The sequence below is a fragment of the Numida meleagris genome, chromosome 13 (genome assembly GCF_002078875.1).
Source record: "Numida meleagris isolate 19003 breed g44 Domestic line chromosome 13, NumMel1.0, whole genome shotgun sequence".
Lineage (NCBI taxonomy): Eukaryota > Metazoa > Chordata > Aves > Galliformes > Numididae > Numida > Numida meleagris.
The window spans coordinates 15,254,947-15,270,955 of NC_034421.1; the positions used below are offsets into that span (position 1 = coordinate 15,254,947).

General features: G+C 36.2%; 1 protein-coding gene across 3 annotated transcripts in view; it reads right to left on the reverse strand.

The window, feature by feature from the left end:
* C13H16orf62 (chromosome 13 C16orf62 homolog) overlaps window positions 1-16,009 on the reverse strand; it is a 57,891-nt gene that overhangs the window by 18,902 nt on the left and 22,980 nt on the right. For all 3 annotated transcript variants that reach the window (XM_021412142.1, XM_021412143.1, XM_021412144.1), the window contains 11 exons: window positions 14,695-14,806; window positions 14,335-14,451; window positions 13,948-14,001; window positions 13,454-13,534; window positions 12,485-12,547; window positions 11,357-11,442; window positions 10,503-10,583; window positions 7,820-7,883; window positions 5,669-5,767; window positions 4,765-4,842; window positions 3,161-3,275 (listed from right to left, as the gene is read on the reverse strand). In XM_021412142.1, the coding sequence (XP_021267817.1) occupies window positions 3,161-3,275; window positions 4,765-4,842; window positions 5,669-5,767; window positions 7,820-7,883; window positions 10,503-10,583; window positions 11,357-11,442; window positions 12,485-12,547; window positions 13,454-13,534; window positions 13,948-14,001; window positions 14,335-14,451; window positions 14,695-14,806 (950 nt within the window). The remainder of the gene's footprint in view (window positions 1-3,160; window positions 3,276-4,764; window positions 4,843-5,668; window positions 5,768-7,819; window positions 7,884-10,502; window positions 10,584-11,356; window positions 11,443-12,484; window positions 12,548-13,453; window positions 13,535-13,947; window positions 14,002-14,334; window positions 14,452-14,694; window positions 14,807-16,009) is intronic.

Here is a 16,009-nt window from a genome sequence, read left to right on the forward strand (position 1 = left end):
GCAATCTTCTAAATTCCCCTTATCTACCTCAGCAGGCAGTTTTACTTTTTTTTTTTTTTTTTTTTTTTAAGGTATATTGACAGTTTAGAGGTATCATCCCATTACCAACAGAAATACATCCTGTTAAATTCAATTTAATTACATATTTAAGTGAAAACAACCCACTGGAACAGCTAAACTCTTGTAAGATTCTTAAAGTTGAAAAGAAATCCAAGAATACAAACTGCAAAATGCAACAGCTGGAATCATGAGAGGAAAGCTACATGCACAAACACACGCCCCACTACCGACTGAGCCATCAGATCAGGTGCAGTACCCTTCAGTTTCATGTTTAAGATTATGAACAGGAGGGAATTCAACTTTTTAGATGGGTAGATAGTGATAGGACAAAGGGAAATGGTTTTCAACTAAATGAGGGGAGATTTAGGCTTAGACTGGATGTCGGGGGAAGTTTTTCAGCAAGAGAGTGGTGAGGCACTGGCACTGCTGCCCAGAGAGGCTGAGGATGCCCCATCCCTGCAGGTGCTCATGGCCAGGCTGGTTGGGGCCCTGGGCAACCTGACCCAGTGCCTGACCTAGAGGCATCATATATGTCAAATAATTCATATATGATTGACTTTATAATCCTTTGCACACACCTGCTGCTTAAAAAGATTTCAGAATGGAGATGATTGTTCATTGTTTAGTGAGAGCACTGTGTTCTCATGTCACACAGCTGTGCACATTTATCACCTCTTCACATTGAAAAGAAAGGACAGCTGCTGGTGGCCACGAGCCTGTCAGAGAAGGCTTGGATCCCAAAAATAGTGGAAAAGCAGTTTAGAAATTGAAGAATTATTAAATCACAGAGTTGGTCACAGCAGCAGCAGAGCACAGTCCTCAAAGACTGAATATTACAGAAAAAACTGCTTTGGGTTTGTTTCCAACAAGAGATGCACAGCAACACAGCAATGACAACAAAAATTGATACAAATGATAGGGTAAGCTGCTCCATTAAACTAAGCTCCACAGGAAGAAGAAAAAGTCTATTTTTGGTTAACTCAGTTATGTACAAAGAAACTGCAAAAATACTATTTTCACAACAACCAACTTTGCAGATCTTTTATTTGCACAACATTCTTGGACACAACAGGCAGCTTTACCCTAAATCCCTCTCCTTTGCTCTGCAGGGAGCGTCACATTCAAAACAAAGAAATGCAACTGTCATCCTGTACTAAAAAGTCCTAATCAGCATCCTCAGTCAGCTTTTTTGCGCAGCTGGAATTTACTGGTAAATGCAGAGCTTGGAAAACATCAAACTGAAAAGGAAACCCAAGTAAGCGAATGAAAAGATAGATTTCCCTTTCACTCCTCCAACATGACAAAAGTCAGGCCGGGTAATGATTCCCAGCTCTGTCCCTATGTAAACAAGAATTTATTCCCTACAGCAGTATTAAAAGGTTATCGCAGAGGTTTCCACTGCAGGACCCATATCCAATTCTGATGCATCTCCTTACCTCAAAATCTATCCTTTTCAATATTCTGCACACATCTGACTGCTGGCAACTTGAATTGTTTTCCCCTTGCTTCCTGTAGATAAAGCCTTTCCAGAGGTCTAATCTATGACTTTCGTGGCACACACACACAAAAAGTCCAGCTACAATTTCAATTTTACTGTGTTGATACCTTCCTGTGGCAAACAAGAATCTTTTGTAACCTGAAGCAACCTCAGCTTATCCATCCAGTTGGTCTGTGCTGCTTTTCTTCAAAAAAAATGCATGACTGACCTTTGCTTCAAGAGCCATAAATATTCCCAAGAGGTTGACCAGCACAATATTATCTGGCTCACCATAGTTCAGTAAGGCAAGGTGAGCACAAGCTCACTGCCAGGTGAGCCATCACACATTGGCTATAACAGAGACAACCTGCTATTGAACGCCAACAGTAAAATGCGAACTCTAAACACCAAAGTTGCCTGTACAGAGTATCGAGATCAGGTGGGAAAAATCAACCGTAACTTGTAGAAAATATACATATCTTTATTTTCACACACACAGTTCTACTTGAATTTTAAATATTCATTGCAGGAGCCTTAACAACAAAGCAAAGTAGCAGTAAGAACAGAATGAATCAAGTGCAAAGCATACAAGCACAATAGGGCTGTAGATGGTTTTAACCTATGACAACTAACAAAAATGTTTATAATGGTGTCCAAAGGATGCAGACATAAACCAAGGAATTAATAGACACAACAAAGGATGTTGCAAAGTAATCCCATTTACTACTTTCACTTTTGCACGGAAAATATTTATAGGAAATGCATTTACCATTTGAAAGTTGACATTCAGAGCTAGAATTCCAAAATAAAGTAGAACAACAACATTTCAGAAAGGAAAGATACTGCAAACAGTTAAAGGTAGGAGAAGATCTTCAGAATTGGTAACTGTCTTCATTTGCAGTGTGAACATGAACAACATCACAACTAAATGGTGATAGAGATGTAACACTCACATACCCTTGCTGGAGTAGCTTCATTTTCCCCAAATCACCTTTCGTCAGCATTTTAAATTACTTAAGACTGAACAGGATGAAAAACTGTACTCAGGCCCCATTTCAATCACTAATTCAGATTTTAAAATATATATGTTTAATTTTTCACATTATCCAAATAGTAGCACACATTCTTAGATAAGTGCTATCAAAGCACAAGAGATAAACAAGTTTCTGGTGTCACTGGCTTAAGTTTTAAATCTTTTCCAGCTCTTTCCAAGATTCTGTCAGCCTCTGCACTGTTAATGGAGTAACTACTTTCTTCTTTTACAGCATATTAAACATTAAAGCATATTATTTGTGATTGGAGTACTTGGACAATCATGTAGAAAAACATTCCATAGTTTCCATGATTTCAGAGTTATTTCATTTAGGACCCAACCTATCTCATTTCTGTAAATACGTAAATAGAACCAGTTGTCTTAGTTATTTACCCCACAGGATTAGTGATGGAACTGAAGAATTGCTTCTATATGACATGTTTCCATTGTAACAGTGTGTAAAACAGATCTGTATTTTAATTACATCTGTTATATATTTATATGACTTATAATCTCAATGAAGTTATTATTCACGGCTAGAAATATTTCTGAAAAAGAAGAACTTTTAAGTAAACAAACTCCTCCCTTACCTTGTGAAAGGCACTGATTTGCCAGAGCAACCTGTCCAGAGTGCAGATACAGATTAAGACGTGTGAAGATACTGCTCAGAGATGGAATTGTAATAAAGCAGAAGGCAACACAAGCCTAAAGCAAAGTAAAAAAAAAAAAAATACAAAACTGAAGAAAATTCTTAACTCAGAGTTATGGCAATCATTACTGATTTCATATGTGATTAGGAATCAAAATCTGTCAATTGGTTTAGGAAAAGATTTTTAATGTAAATTAGGTATTACGTGAAGTCCAAAATCAGAAGCTTCATATTTCTCATTATTTCAATAATTTTAACAGTATTTGTTAATAATTATTGTAATTACCAATAAATTACCTCTACATTCAATCTATGACTCTAGCTCAAATAGTCCCTCTCAAGTAACCGGTTTTTGGTCTTGAGATATAAGCTAATTTTTCTAATTAGCTTTGTGCTTTTCTATTAGATGTATGGTGCTCAGGGGCAAGCCATGTATCAAACTGCTTACAGCAAGGGTGCTGTGCACGTTTGGGAGGAACAAGATCTAGCACAGCATGCTGCTGGATTAGACTCACTGGAGCAGCTCAAATGTCTAGATGGAATCAGCAATTCCCAGCCATATAGAAGCTGCCACCTTAGCTACTTCTCTGTCCAGGACCCCAAGTGCACGTCCGTTAATGAAAATTCTTTCATTAATGATAGCATATACAAACTCCTACACAGCACATGAAGAAGTTGATCTTTATTGCTGTGTTTCAGGTGAGAAGATTGGAACACAAAGAACTTGAAGTGCCTGTGAGTATTTCAAAACTTGACTATACTTGTAGAGACTCTGAAACACTAAAGCAAAAAGGAGCACTTCATTTGAAATTCAAGCACTGTTTTCATAGAATCATAGAATGATTTGGGTTGGAAGAGACCCTTATTGATCGTCTAGCTCCAACATCCTTCTGAAGCAGAGAGACCTTTCAGTAGATCAGGTTACTCAAAGTTCCGCCCAACCTGAATTTGGAGACTTCCAAAGGTGGATTGTCCACAGCTCCTCTGGACAACCTGTGCCACCGCCTCACCACTCTCACAGTAAAGAATTTCTTCCTTACATCTAATCTCCATCTACCCCCTTAGTTTAAAACCACTACCCATTATCCTATCAATTACAGGCCCTGGTAAAAAGTCTCTCTCCATCTTTCTTTTAAGGCCCCTTTAAACACTGAAAGGCTCCATGAGATAGAAATCTGAATTTACTATTTTTCCTGTCTCCCATTCTCTGTGTGATTGAGTTGCACAGAAATTAAATGCCTTACTTCAAATACAGTATGAAAAGCTGAGCTTTCTAGAATGAACGTGAGCACTTCTTCTGGGGATAGAACAAGTATTGTCCTTTCTTAACACAAAGCTGTTAGAGGATGCTTTGGGTCTACATTTTCTTAAATAGCAGCATTTGGTTTTAGAGATTAAGGATCAATGGCACCAAGAGATAATGAGATTACAAACAGAATAAAAAAAATAACACACTGCTTTTTCAAAAACTGTAAACTTCAGTGGTGGCAGATAATACTATCTGCTTAGAAAGCAGGCTCAAAAATATGTTAGACTCTTACCTACCCTGACAAACGCAGCAGTCTTTCTGGAATGATTTCCTCTCATCACCTTTCTTGTCTCCATTGCTAGCTGGTTCACAGACTACACAAAAAAATGCAAAACATTAAGAAATGTGCAGCTTTATTAGGTCATTTGCAAATAACAAACTGCATGTTTTACTGCATGCCTTTAGAGAACAGAAACTGTCAAAAGGAATCCAGGCATGGTGTGCCCTCACTGTATTATTTAGTTTTTACTCTCTCTCTATTTTGAGAATTCTAATGGCTGTTCCTTAAAGCAAATGTGATTCTGAAGGTTTGTCAGTGTAGAGTTTTCAATTAATTCAAGACTTGAAACTATTCCTTGCTGCTGGCATCACCTCCTTTCTAATATAGAAATCATGATTTCTAGCTAACTCAACTTACTAAAAAGCAAGACCAAAAAAAGTAGGATTTAAAAGGAGATACAGTGTACTATATCACACAAAGGAATCCGAAGCAGCAAATGCTTATCTGTCATGTCACTCAACACAGAAAAGCAATTAAGCTTCCCAATCACAGCAGGATTCTGCTTATGTCTGCAGACCAGACACAGTCTAATCACTCCTAGATAGAGGATTATAGAAGAGAGAACCCAAATTCCGAATACATAAAAGAACCATTTCTTTTATTGGCCTTGAAATCTCTCCCAGTATAACTAATTTTCTTTGTTGCTATGATATCTATCACGCATCAGAACTTCTTGCTTGACTCTGAACTACAGAGAGTTCTAGGTGATAAAAATGAGAGATGAGATCAAAGTCTACTTTTAAAACACCGGATGTAAAGACTTCAATCATTTTGATACTGACCAACAATCTGGGTAGGGAATGGGAGAACTGAAATTATATCCCCATGTATTAAGACAATGTAGATAAACTATAGCTTACATGAATCAGCTGGACTAAAACAGGCTCCAGATTGCAAAACATAGACCTAGCTTCAACATAGAAACTCAGCTGCTGTTCAAAGTCACGACCAAATGAAACCTATAAAGGACACACAAACAAAAAAACATTTTATTGCTGAACAAACATTTAACTGCTTTCCAATACTTAAACCTCAGAAAAATCTGAACATTTTGCTCGTTTTTATTTGTTGTTGATTGTATACTATCCACTATTTTACAAACCAAATATTTAATCAAGAAAACAAAATTTAACTCTTAGGTTTGTGAGAAGTAGTTTCAAAACTAGCAGAACATATGATACTACAGAACTGGGAGACACAGGCTTGGCTAAAAAACAACCAGTAAACCCCCAACACAACAAAAACAAATCCAGAAATACATCAGTGAATCTGTATTCAGATTCCTAATTTCCATTTACTTAGAGGGCCTTCAAGAAAAATTATCATTTTTCTAACTAGATATAACAGCAACAAAGTAGTGCGGTAAAAGCCTGTAAACTTGCATGCTGGCAGGAAATAAGTCAAAAGCAACTCCTGTTTGAGAATGCTCCACTTCTAACCCTCCAGATTTTAAAATCAAGTGTTGTCAGCTGGAGTGTCTGAGCTGTCAATCAAAAGAATAGCAAGAGAAATAGTCTCCAGGCAGTCTATATTTATGGATACAACTATTTATTTTTTCCCAAGAGTCATGGCTGCATTATATCTTAATTCTCAAGTCACATGTAAAAGAAGGTTTTATAGAATTGAAGGAAAATTTCGTTTAATTCACACAATGAAAGATCAATGGAACCACACCAGAAAACAAAAGATTGCTTCTTATGTTACAGACCCAACTGCCATGCCTTGCTTGCTTGCTATTTTTTCCCTTGCAAACTACAGCAGATACAAAGAGCACAATAACACTACTTGATAGAGCAAATACTCAGCTGCAAAACGCTCTTTTTCAACACAGTCACCACCACTAGCTGTGCATTTTCACCAGCAATGAACAAGAGCTGCATGTCACGCTTCGACATTTCAGCAGTAGCGATAGCAATTTCCCCTCCGCTGGTGCAGATTTGAACATTGTTCCAACATCCACTGTTTGGTCTCCATCAACGTTCAAAAGTGTCGATGAATGTCAGTGGGTGCCATTTTTTCCACATGGAGGAATTCAGTGATACACCTTCACTCCATACACACTTCCATGTCAGATGCTGCTCTGTCAGAGTGCCCCTTTGCTGCCATTTGTCACACGGCAACAAAATATAATGGAGTATTGGTGGGAAGGTTCAACTCCTGCTGCCATCCCACCAAAATTCACCTCTGACATCGTGGGCCAATGTAATGAAATAGAAGCCATTACTTTTGAAGCAGCCCTTGTATATTATTCTGCATGTAATCCTTAATAAAAATATTTTAAACATCATATTACATAGCTAAATACTAGAGCTGAAGAGTAAGTAACAACCTAGAGATACATTCATAGAATAAAAACAAAGAATAACGAGGACAAGCAGAGACAAAGTCTGCCAGCTATGACCATGTGAAAGAAAGCCAAGCACTGAAGGTAGCTATGTAGAAAACACCATTAAGAGAAAAGCTTACAAACACCTCTGTAAAAAAAAAATCTGACATCACAAACAGAAGGGACGAGAGCAAACAGATTTTGGCTGGGTATGAGGGAGGGATTAAGAACTGATGACAACAACTGGAGTTTTTGCGGGGCTATTAATGATAGAAGTTATCTTATTCTTAATGATAAAATGGTCCCATTTAGGGACAGGAAGGGGAATTTCATTAGCATATATGTGATTTCTGTGATCACCTCTCTAAAGCTGCAATACAGGAGACGAGTTACCGTTAAACTTTTAAATACTTAGCATGTTTTACACAAGCAGAAAACAGCAGAAAAGTACGATTAAATACATATGTACAGTTTAAACTAGCATACCACACCATGCCAGTTTCAACACTGTATGATATTTCTTTCAACACCTGCATACCCAATTCAATAAAATACACTGGTTGGGGTTTTCAACAGTCTTAAGCAAGTCATATACCATCTCCAATTCTGCTACATAGGCACCTGTTTCTCATGAAAATCCCAGCTATAAGGTACGCCCCAACAGTTGCATACAATTGTCACTCACCATTTTTATGAATCCATTTATCAAAGATGCTAACAATCTTTTCTCATCCTCAAGTGTCAGAGCACTACAACAGAAAATTTACATGGTAAATTTTTGAATAATGCTTAATGACTTATTTATCTGTAGAAGTTCAAATGATACATACTAATTTTATGTCTACATAAAATATTGCATACTAAGACCACTAATCTAATAATTTCAGCTATAAAACAATGGAAGTAATTTTAATATGAATATCATGCAGTCAACCATGCACTAGATTCCAAATTTTATAGAAACATAAAAATTGCTAAGAGTCTCTCTTTAGATTTTACAGAACCTTAGATTTGGCATGAAGAGAAGAAAGCCCAATGTTCTTAACTGGAGCAAGTGAGAAAACAGCTTCAGTCTTGTGTTACAACATGAGAACTTGAAAGGAAATTGATTATAGACAACTAAAGAAATAAGAAAACCCATCTTTTAGAAGAAAAATCATCCTATTTATGGGGGAAAGCTTTTCAAATACACACTGAATAGTATATAATAATGTATTTATTTAAGAGACAACACTAATTTCTTGTCTTTTTTTACTAACCCTGCTACATCATTTAAAAATTGTTATTAACATCACCTTGTTACTAAAACATCAGAAAGGCAGCACTGTAAGAACTTTACTAGACTGATATGTGAAAAGCTTCTTTCAAGATTGTCATTGATAACAGTTCTTTTAACAGTTATTTCCAATCTTATTGGAAATAAATTCACATCATGTGAAAATTCAGCAAGTCAAATCTGTTTCACTGAAAATAGATAAACAGTTAAATAACAATTAACTAATACAATTTAATCCCTCTACTCTTACGTACTCGGCTCTAACTTTGACCTTTAGTTATCAATTAGCATTTACCTATAGCTCAGACACCAGATGGGAAGAAGACAATAGTTTTATTATACAAATTCTGTAAAAGCAGAAAGGAAATCTCAGCATGATTATCTTATTAGGGCACTGCCAATCAAAAGAGTCAACTCTGAGAGGATCACAAGAGTTGTAATGGGATCACCAGGTCAATTATAGGTTTCCAGTTCAATACTAGTCTAAAGGCTGCCATCCTCCAACAACTGTTACTGGGTCATTGAGCCCTACAAGTGGCCTGGGACTTTCCTGATCCAGGATGCAAAAATACATGTCGGAGTTACTTCAAAAAAGTTAGAAATATGACAGTTTGCCTATAAAAGATGACAGAACAGAACAGAAACAAATGATGTAGATCACCTTGCCTCAGCTATAAGAATTGCTGGTTTAAGAGATTTTAAGGAGCTCTGAAAACTATCAAAATTGTTCTGGCAAAATCTTAGAGGAGATACCAAACACAAATAGCCATAAACTGCTTAATTTTTTTAACCTGTTTTAGCTTCAATATATTCTTCTATTTAAAGGTTGAAGTGGCTTTTAGTGCAACATAGCCAAATACAGTGCTCTAGCCCCCCCCCAAAAAAGCACTCGAAGTATAAACTGAAATTACATGCCAAGACTGACTCCTTCATTGACAGTATATATTGCATTCATGGCATATCAAGGTGGAGAAAGTTACAAGTCTAACATACTAAGAGGTTCAGGGTTCAGTGTGCCAGAAGAAACCATGCCCTTGCAGCTCTATTCAACTCAAACGAGAAGGACAAAAAAAGAGGATACTTTTAAGATCTAAAATTTTCAGCGTGGTAATTGTGGCTCTTTTCAGTCAAATGTAGATTTCTGTGTGATTTTTTGCAAGTTACCTACAAACCAGATCTGTTTTCCATATTGCACAATTTAAAGTGCTTGAAGCTTGACTCACAAGTATCTGGCCAGTGCTCTTATCATAGAATTAGCAAGGTTGGAAAAGACCTACAAGATCATCCAGCCCAACCATCCACCTACCACCAATATAACCCCACTAAACCATGTCTCTCAACACACTGTCTAAACTTAAGACATTCTACTTGAAAATAATATAAAAAATACAATAAGAAAGCTGCACTCTCTTTTGAATAGATATTGTCAGAAATTGCAGATAGACTGTCAAGTCATAACTGCTGAGAACTTGGCATATCAGAAGGCATCCAGAACCAAAAAAAAGTTGTCCTGAGCTATATATAATTGCCATTCAAACAGTGTGGGTGCAAGAGGGGACAAGCTGGATCCCCAATAACCTCAGCAATCAAAGCCAAGGGGAACATAAAAGAGCAGAATTGATGGAAAAGCCACTGATGATTCGAGAGCTTCTCCCTCTCTACATTCCTTTACTGATATTCCTAGAGATCTTCCATGAGTCTTTTTGAAGATTCCACGCCCCTTAGTTATGACTGAAACTGGCCCACATAAAGAAATAAATTGAGGATTTATTATTCATTATAACTCAAAGGTGACACTGGTTTAATTCCCAAAAATACTTTTAATTGTATTTTTATTGCCTTCAATAGCCAACTCTACAAAACTGTTGCTGCTTTCCTTTTAAAATCCTGTTTCTCTCTCTCTCTCTATGTACATATAAAGCACTAATTAAAGAACAGCATGTGCTACCGCTTCACTGTACAGCTCCTCCCTCACCACTAACTGGATTCATGTCTTTATCCATCATGAACACGGTCTCAGATGTGTGAGACCGTACACCAAGCAGCCAAACTTTGCATAAGTAGTTATTAGCATGAGTAAAGTTAATCTTACTTCACAGAGTCATGCATCGTCTTGCAGATGTGCAGAAGGGCATTGAGTATAACAGGATCCTTTGTAGATTCCTGCTGATGCCTACAAAATGTTTTAGAAAAAGTGAAGAAAAATCCTGCACTGTCAAGATGAAAAACAGTGAATAGAACAACATACGTTTAATGAGTAATTCCTACCACCAGAGCTGTAAGACAATAAGAATGTACAAGAGTTACAAAATATTTAAAAAAAACAACTATTTGGAACATGTCCAGATGTCCTTTTATGAGAAAACAGAAACTTGTTCCAGTTTTCTCTCAGTGGATTATCACCATTTAGCATCAGCCTGCAATTTTGTACTCTAAAGCAAAAAGGTGATAAAGAAAAAAAATGTTTAAAAGAACCTATAGTTGAAAAGGACCGTCTGACTTTTATAATATTTGAAGATGAAGCCTCCTCTTACAAATCCATTTCCAGCTGGGAAAATATCTGTTTTTTTTTTAATATAATGGAGCTTGTAACAAGGAACTCTCTTCTGTTACACTGAGGTAACAGTTCTGTATGGTGATATCAGATGGAATAATATTTCATAAACTAACTAAAGCAACATCAATTCAAAGAATGCTCAGTCATCTGTTGATCAATATTAAGTAGCATCAACGTGATTACTTCCATTTCAGCTTTCATTGTGAACAGTTAAGCAGTCAGTCAATAGATTAACAAAACTGACACATTTTTCCTCCCTTCCAGCAGCCTGGATTTATATTCACAAGATAAGTGGACTAAACAGTGGATCAGTCCATCTTCCCTAACAATCTTACAGTACATTGCCCAGATTCTCTAGAGTGCATTTAATCCAAATATTCCCCACTTACTTAATAAAAGATTCCATAATGCACTTGCAAACTTCCACTCTCACGCTCTCCTTCTGGAACATATCCAGAAATGGCAAGAATTTCTCCTGAGAGTACAAATACATAAAAAACTAAAATTAGGTATTTTTACAAATGCATTATAAAATAAACATTTTGTGTAAGTTTTATAATCAGGGTTGTTGGGTTTTTTTTCCCCCAAAAAAGACTTTCATGTTTTTTTTGAGGACAATAATTTATTTTGAAAGACTACTAATTAAAGAAGGAAACAGATGGCTAAAAGGTATTACCATTACTGATTGGAGAGATCCAGTATAAATTACAAAACACAGAACAGTTTGAATCAAGTGCTGCAAATTATTAAAAAGCAATCATACAATTGAAACAGCTTAAAATCATGACAAATTCAGACATCTATGGGAACAATTGTTTGGGTATAAAACAACTGAAACAGACCACATTCTGTTTTCCATTGTGGATATGTCCAGGGCAACTTATACAGGTCTAGGACATTCAAATTTTCTTCAAAGACAAGGGCTTAGGTTGTTCAGATGCTGAGATATTTCGTTTCTGCATCATCTCAAAAATATAGTGAGGGTAAATTTATCAGATGTACCTGAGCAATCTATGAACAAGACTTGACTCCAAAGCCACAGGGTCAGTCTTGAATTGTACTCTGAAGAGCTGGTTTCAGTTGAATTTGACATTTGCTGTCTTTCCTTTCTCCACCTCTTATCTAGTCTCTGACCTCTCTAATTTTCTTTCTGTTTCAATGTCAAACTTAAACCCTATGATAGAACATGCTAAATGATAACACAGAAACAGCTATCAGCAATTACACTCGTAGATAAAAATAAGTGATATTTTCTTTTTCACTGATTGTCTCTCATGCTGTAATAACAAAATTTACAGAATTTAAGTGCCTAAGCAAGAAAAAGTATAGGAAAGTAAAATTAGAATAATGACTATTTAAGTAGTAAGCAGCTCCCAAGATGTTTCTGTGCTTATTGATAAAAAGTCCTCTCACAATGTGAATTTGCTAACAATCTAAAGATGCAACTTGGGTAAACTATTGTGGAAACAGTGCAACATAGTTTCTCCTAAAAAATTAGGAAACATGGTATTACTTACCACTGAAAAAAGCAGAGAGAAATCATATATATAGGTAATAACTTTCTGAATAATTGACTGCAACTAAAAAAAGAAAAAGGAAAATTATTGTAATGTAAGTTTAAAGCATCCACAACAGAGAGCATGCTCTGGTCATTCAGAGAAGACTGGATTGGAAGCCTCTTCGGTGTTCATTCATGCTATTTCTTTTCCCCTAAGCAGGATCAAATACAGCTGTGCTATTCCTAATAGATGTTTTTCCAGGATGCTCTTCAGAACTCACATGAAGAGAAGATGATCAGCCTACCCAGGTCATAAAGAAACAAGTTCATTACTTTCTATAGTTAGGCAGACTTTTCTGATTTATAATCTGCATCCTCTCCCGTTTGCTAGACTAAAACAAAAAGTACATGTTGTTAAATCTTCTTTTGTACACACTTTTTCTGCTCTCCAAGTAATCACAAAACCCTTCTTCTAGAACCACTCCAACTAATTTGTATCTCACCTGACATACAGTCTCAAGAACTAGACACTAAAACCCACTGAAGCATTTGCGATCTTAAGTAGGCATAGATTTATTATTATTTGTGTTTACTTCCATTTACACAACATTCCATGCCTCATTAGAATATCACTGTTGACTTGGGAGTTGATTATTGCTACTTCCAAGTGTATTAATCTCTGTTTTAGCTTTATTTTCTGGACTAGTAGGCAAAAAAGCGACATGATTTAGCAGTGGGTTGTTAGAGTAGCATGGTTAGGTTGCAGTTGGACTTGATGATCTTGAAGGTCTTTTCTAACCTGAGCGATTCTATGATTCTAAAAAAAAAAAAAAAAGTAACAAACCACAGCAGTACGTTGTTCCAAAAAGATTCCAAAATCATAGCCAGCCTTTAAAACAATTACTTTGCTGTAGGAGACATCAATGTTTAAGAACTAGTTCAATCTAAGAAAACGCACAGATTTTGCAAATTTGGAAAAATTCTTTACCTGCGGGTAAGCATCTTCAAATGCTCGATCAGGAGTCATATGTTTGATAACATCAGCCAAAACAGTATTGACTTCTCGCTTCTGTATTGTGAAAAAAAGAGGTTACATAAGAAAGTAATGAAACCAGAACATAAAATCAAATGACTGAAAACCAGTTGGATAGTTTATTCCCATTTGCCAAAGCATCAGCTTTTTACAGAGCTCTAGCTAAGCAAAGAACTTTAGCCATAGTTCCAGTAAATCCTTATTTAAATCAGTGCAATAAAAAGTAAGCAATATCATGCAGGGTTTGGGGAAGGGGTGGCAGAGAAGGACTCCTTCATGCCATATCTTTTGTCTCTATTCATCTTTCGTGAAAGGAAGTAGATTTTTTTAAAAACTAAAGAATATTAAATATTAAATACTCATGGCTTTTCCATTTTTAATATTGAGTTGCTGATACAGGCACTTAGTCTGTACCAGAAGACCTTCAAAGGAAATAAATTATCACATACCGTAAAATGTCTGCATGTATACTCCACCCACACCTCAGCACAGTTGATATAATCCTAGAAATACAAGTGTCTAATGATTACCAATATTTACAGGAGGTTAAGAGAAACATACATGAAAAAATTACACTCAAAACAATAACTCCAGAGGTATGACTCATGCAGACCTGAAGAACTGGCACTAATGACAAACTTCAAAACTACACTACTTAGGTAGGCAAAAAGAGGTCAGAGGGATTATACAAAGATATTACCAGGTATTGTACTTCTGGCAACTATAGGCTTCTAGGAAAAGTAAACCATGCCATGCAGAATATACAGCTTGCAGAACAATGGCTGCAATTTCGCCCTTAACAAAGGATCAGTGAAATACAACTGTCAATCACTCACCTGTGGGTTCTTCAGCTTTGTTATTACCTTCCAGGCTTCATTTAGTATTTGAAGGTGATCATTTTCAGGAGGATCAGCCAACGCCAGGTTTAATCCCAAGGAGCGAAAGAGGAGATGCTGAAAGTTAATGAGAAATTTAAATTAAAAGCAGAAGACATACGTTCATCCAACACTCTTCTAGAACGCGCAACGTGTAGAAAGATTATTTAAATAAAAGCAGATCTAAACAATGTGGAATTTATGTAGACAACTAGTATAAACAGAGTATGGATAGAAAGTAGAAGCAAATATGTAAGTATAGCATAAATAACTCACCCAGACAACAAATAAGAAGTGATATATATTACATCCAAAAGTTACCTTTGGGAATCCAGATTCATCACACTCTTTAATCATGCCAATGAAGTCCATAGACCTTGCAGCAATAAACTCTGCTCTGAAGGCTGACATTACTGAATTTAATAGCAGAGCACTACAATGAACATAAGATAAATCAATACAGTTCAACAGCAACTAAAAGTTCTTGTTAATATAAATTGACAACTAAAACCAATCCAGCATCTTTTCTAAATTTTGAAGAAAATTAGGGTGACCTTAGAAATTAAATTAGAAATTAAACTTTTATTGCTGAGGACCAATAGCACATTAGCAAAACAAGAAAATATTAAGCCACTGGATAAAGAAAAAGTAGCCTGTAGAATGCTTGGTCCATACAGTTTTTTTTTTAAACCATCATTTTACCAAAAGTTTGCCAGGAAAAAAATATCAAGTAAATAGTATTTAGAAACACACTCTTCTTTTTAATTACAGTACAGAAGTATACTTTGGAAGGGCAAAGCTCTACTGAAGTTTTTTCTCACTGAATTAAAAAGATATGTATGCACATAAGAAGTCAGATTTCTAGTAGCTGCACTGTTAGAATTAAAAAACCAACAACAAAACATCCAGTCATTTTACTACTACTGGTAATGACGTGTTTAGACACTTATAATCAACTGTTTAGATCCATGTTTGTATTACTACTGAGCCAAAGTTGTCATGGACGAGTCAACTCATTACTTTAAAATCAACTTTACTGATATTATTAAGAAAATATAAGGAACAAAACCTAGTATTCCTCAAAAGGCAAGTCCTTTAGGCAAACTCAGCCAGAAGTGAGCACCAAAGCTGTCTCACAATCCAAGCAAAACTGTTTCCCTCACCACTCCAAAGTAGACAGTCCGAATACGAGCCAGTTTACCCTGACAGAGCTCTTAAAATAGTGCAGCATCCCTTGTTTCTGACTGAGCATTAGTGGTCCCACTGCAATTTAACTGGAATTTGCATTTTTTTCATTAGACAAGTACTTCCAGTTCACCAGGTACGTGCTTTGCAACGCAGAGAAGCAGGCTGTCATTATTCACTTAGATGGCTGCAACATGGTTTGTGGAACATACCGAGATTTTTTAAGATTTATGAACTGATGTGACTTGCTTTCTGACACTGTGACAGCCGTGAGAAGACAAACCTACAGGACTCCACTTAAAAAGAAATTTACCACACTTTTTAGATAATCTAAGTTGGATAATTCGATTCCAAAATAAATAAATATATAAAAGACAAAACAGAAAGATGAGGTACCTAGCTCATCTTTACAATGGGATGCTAAAAAGCATTTTAAAAGTAAGTTCCACAG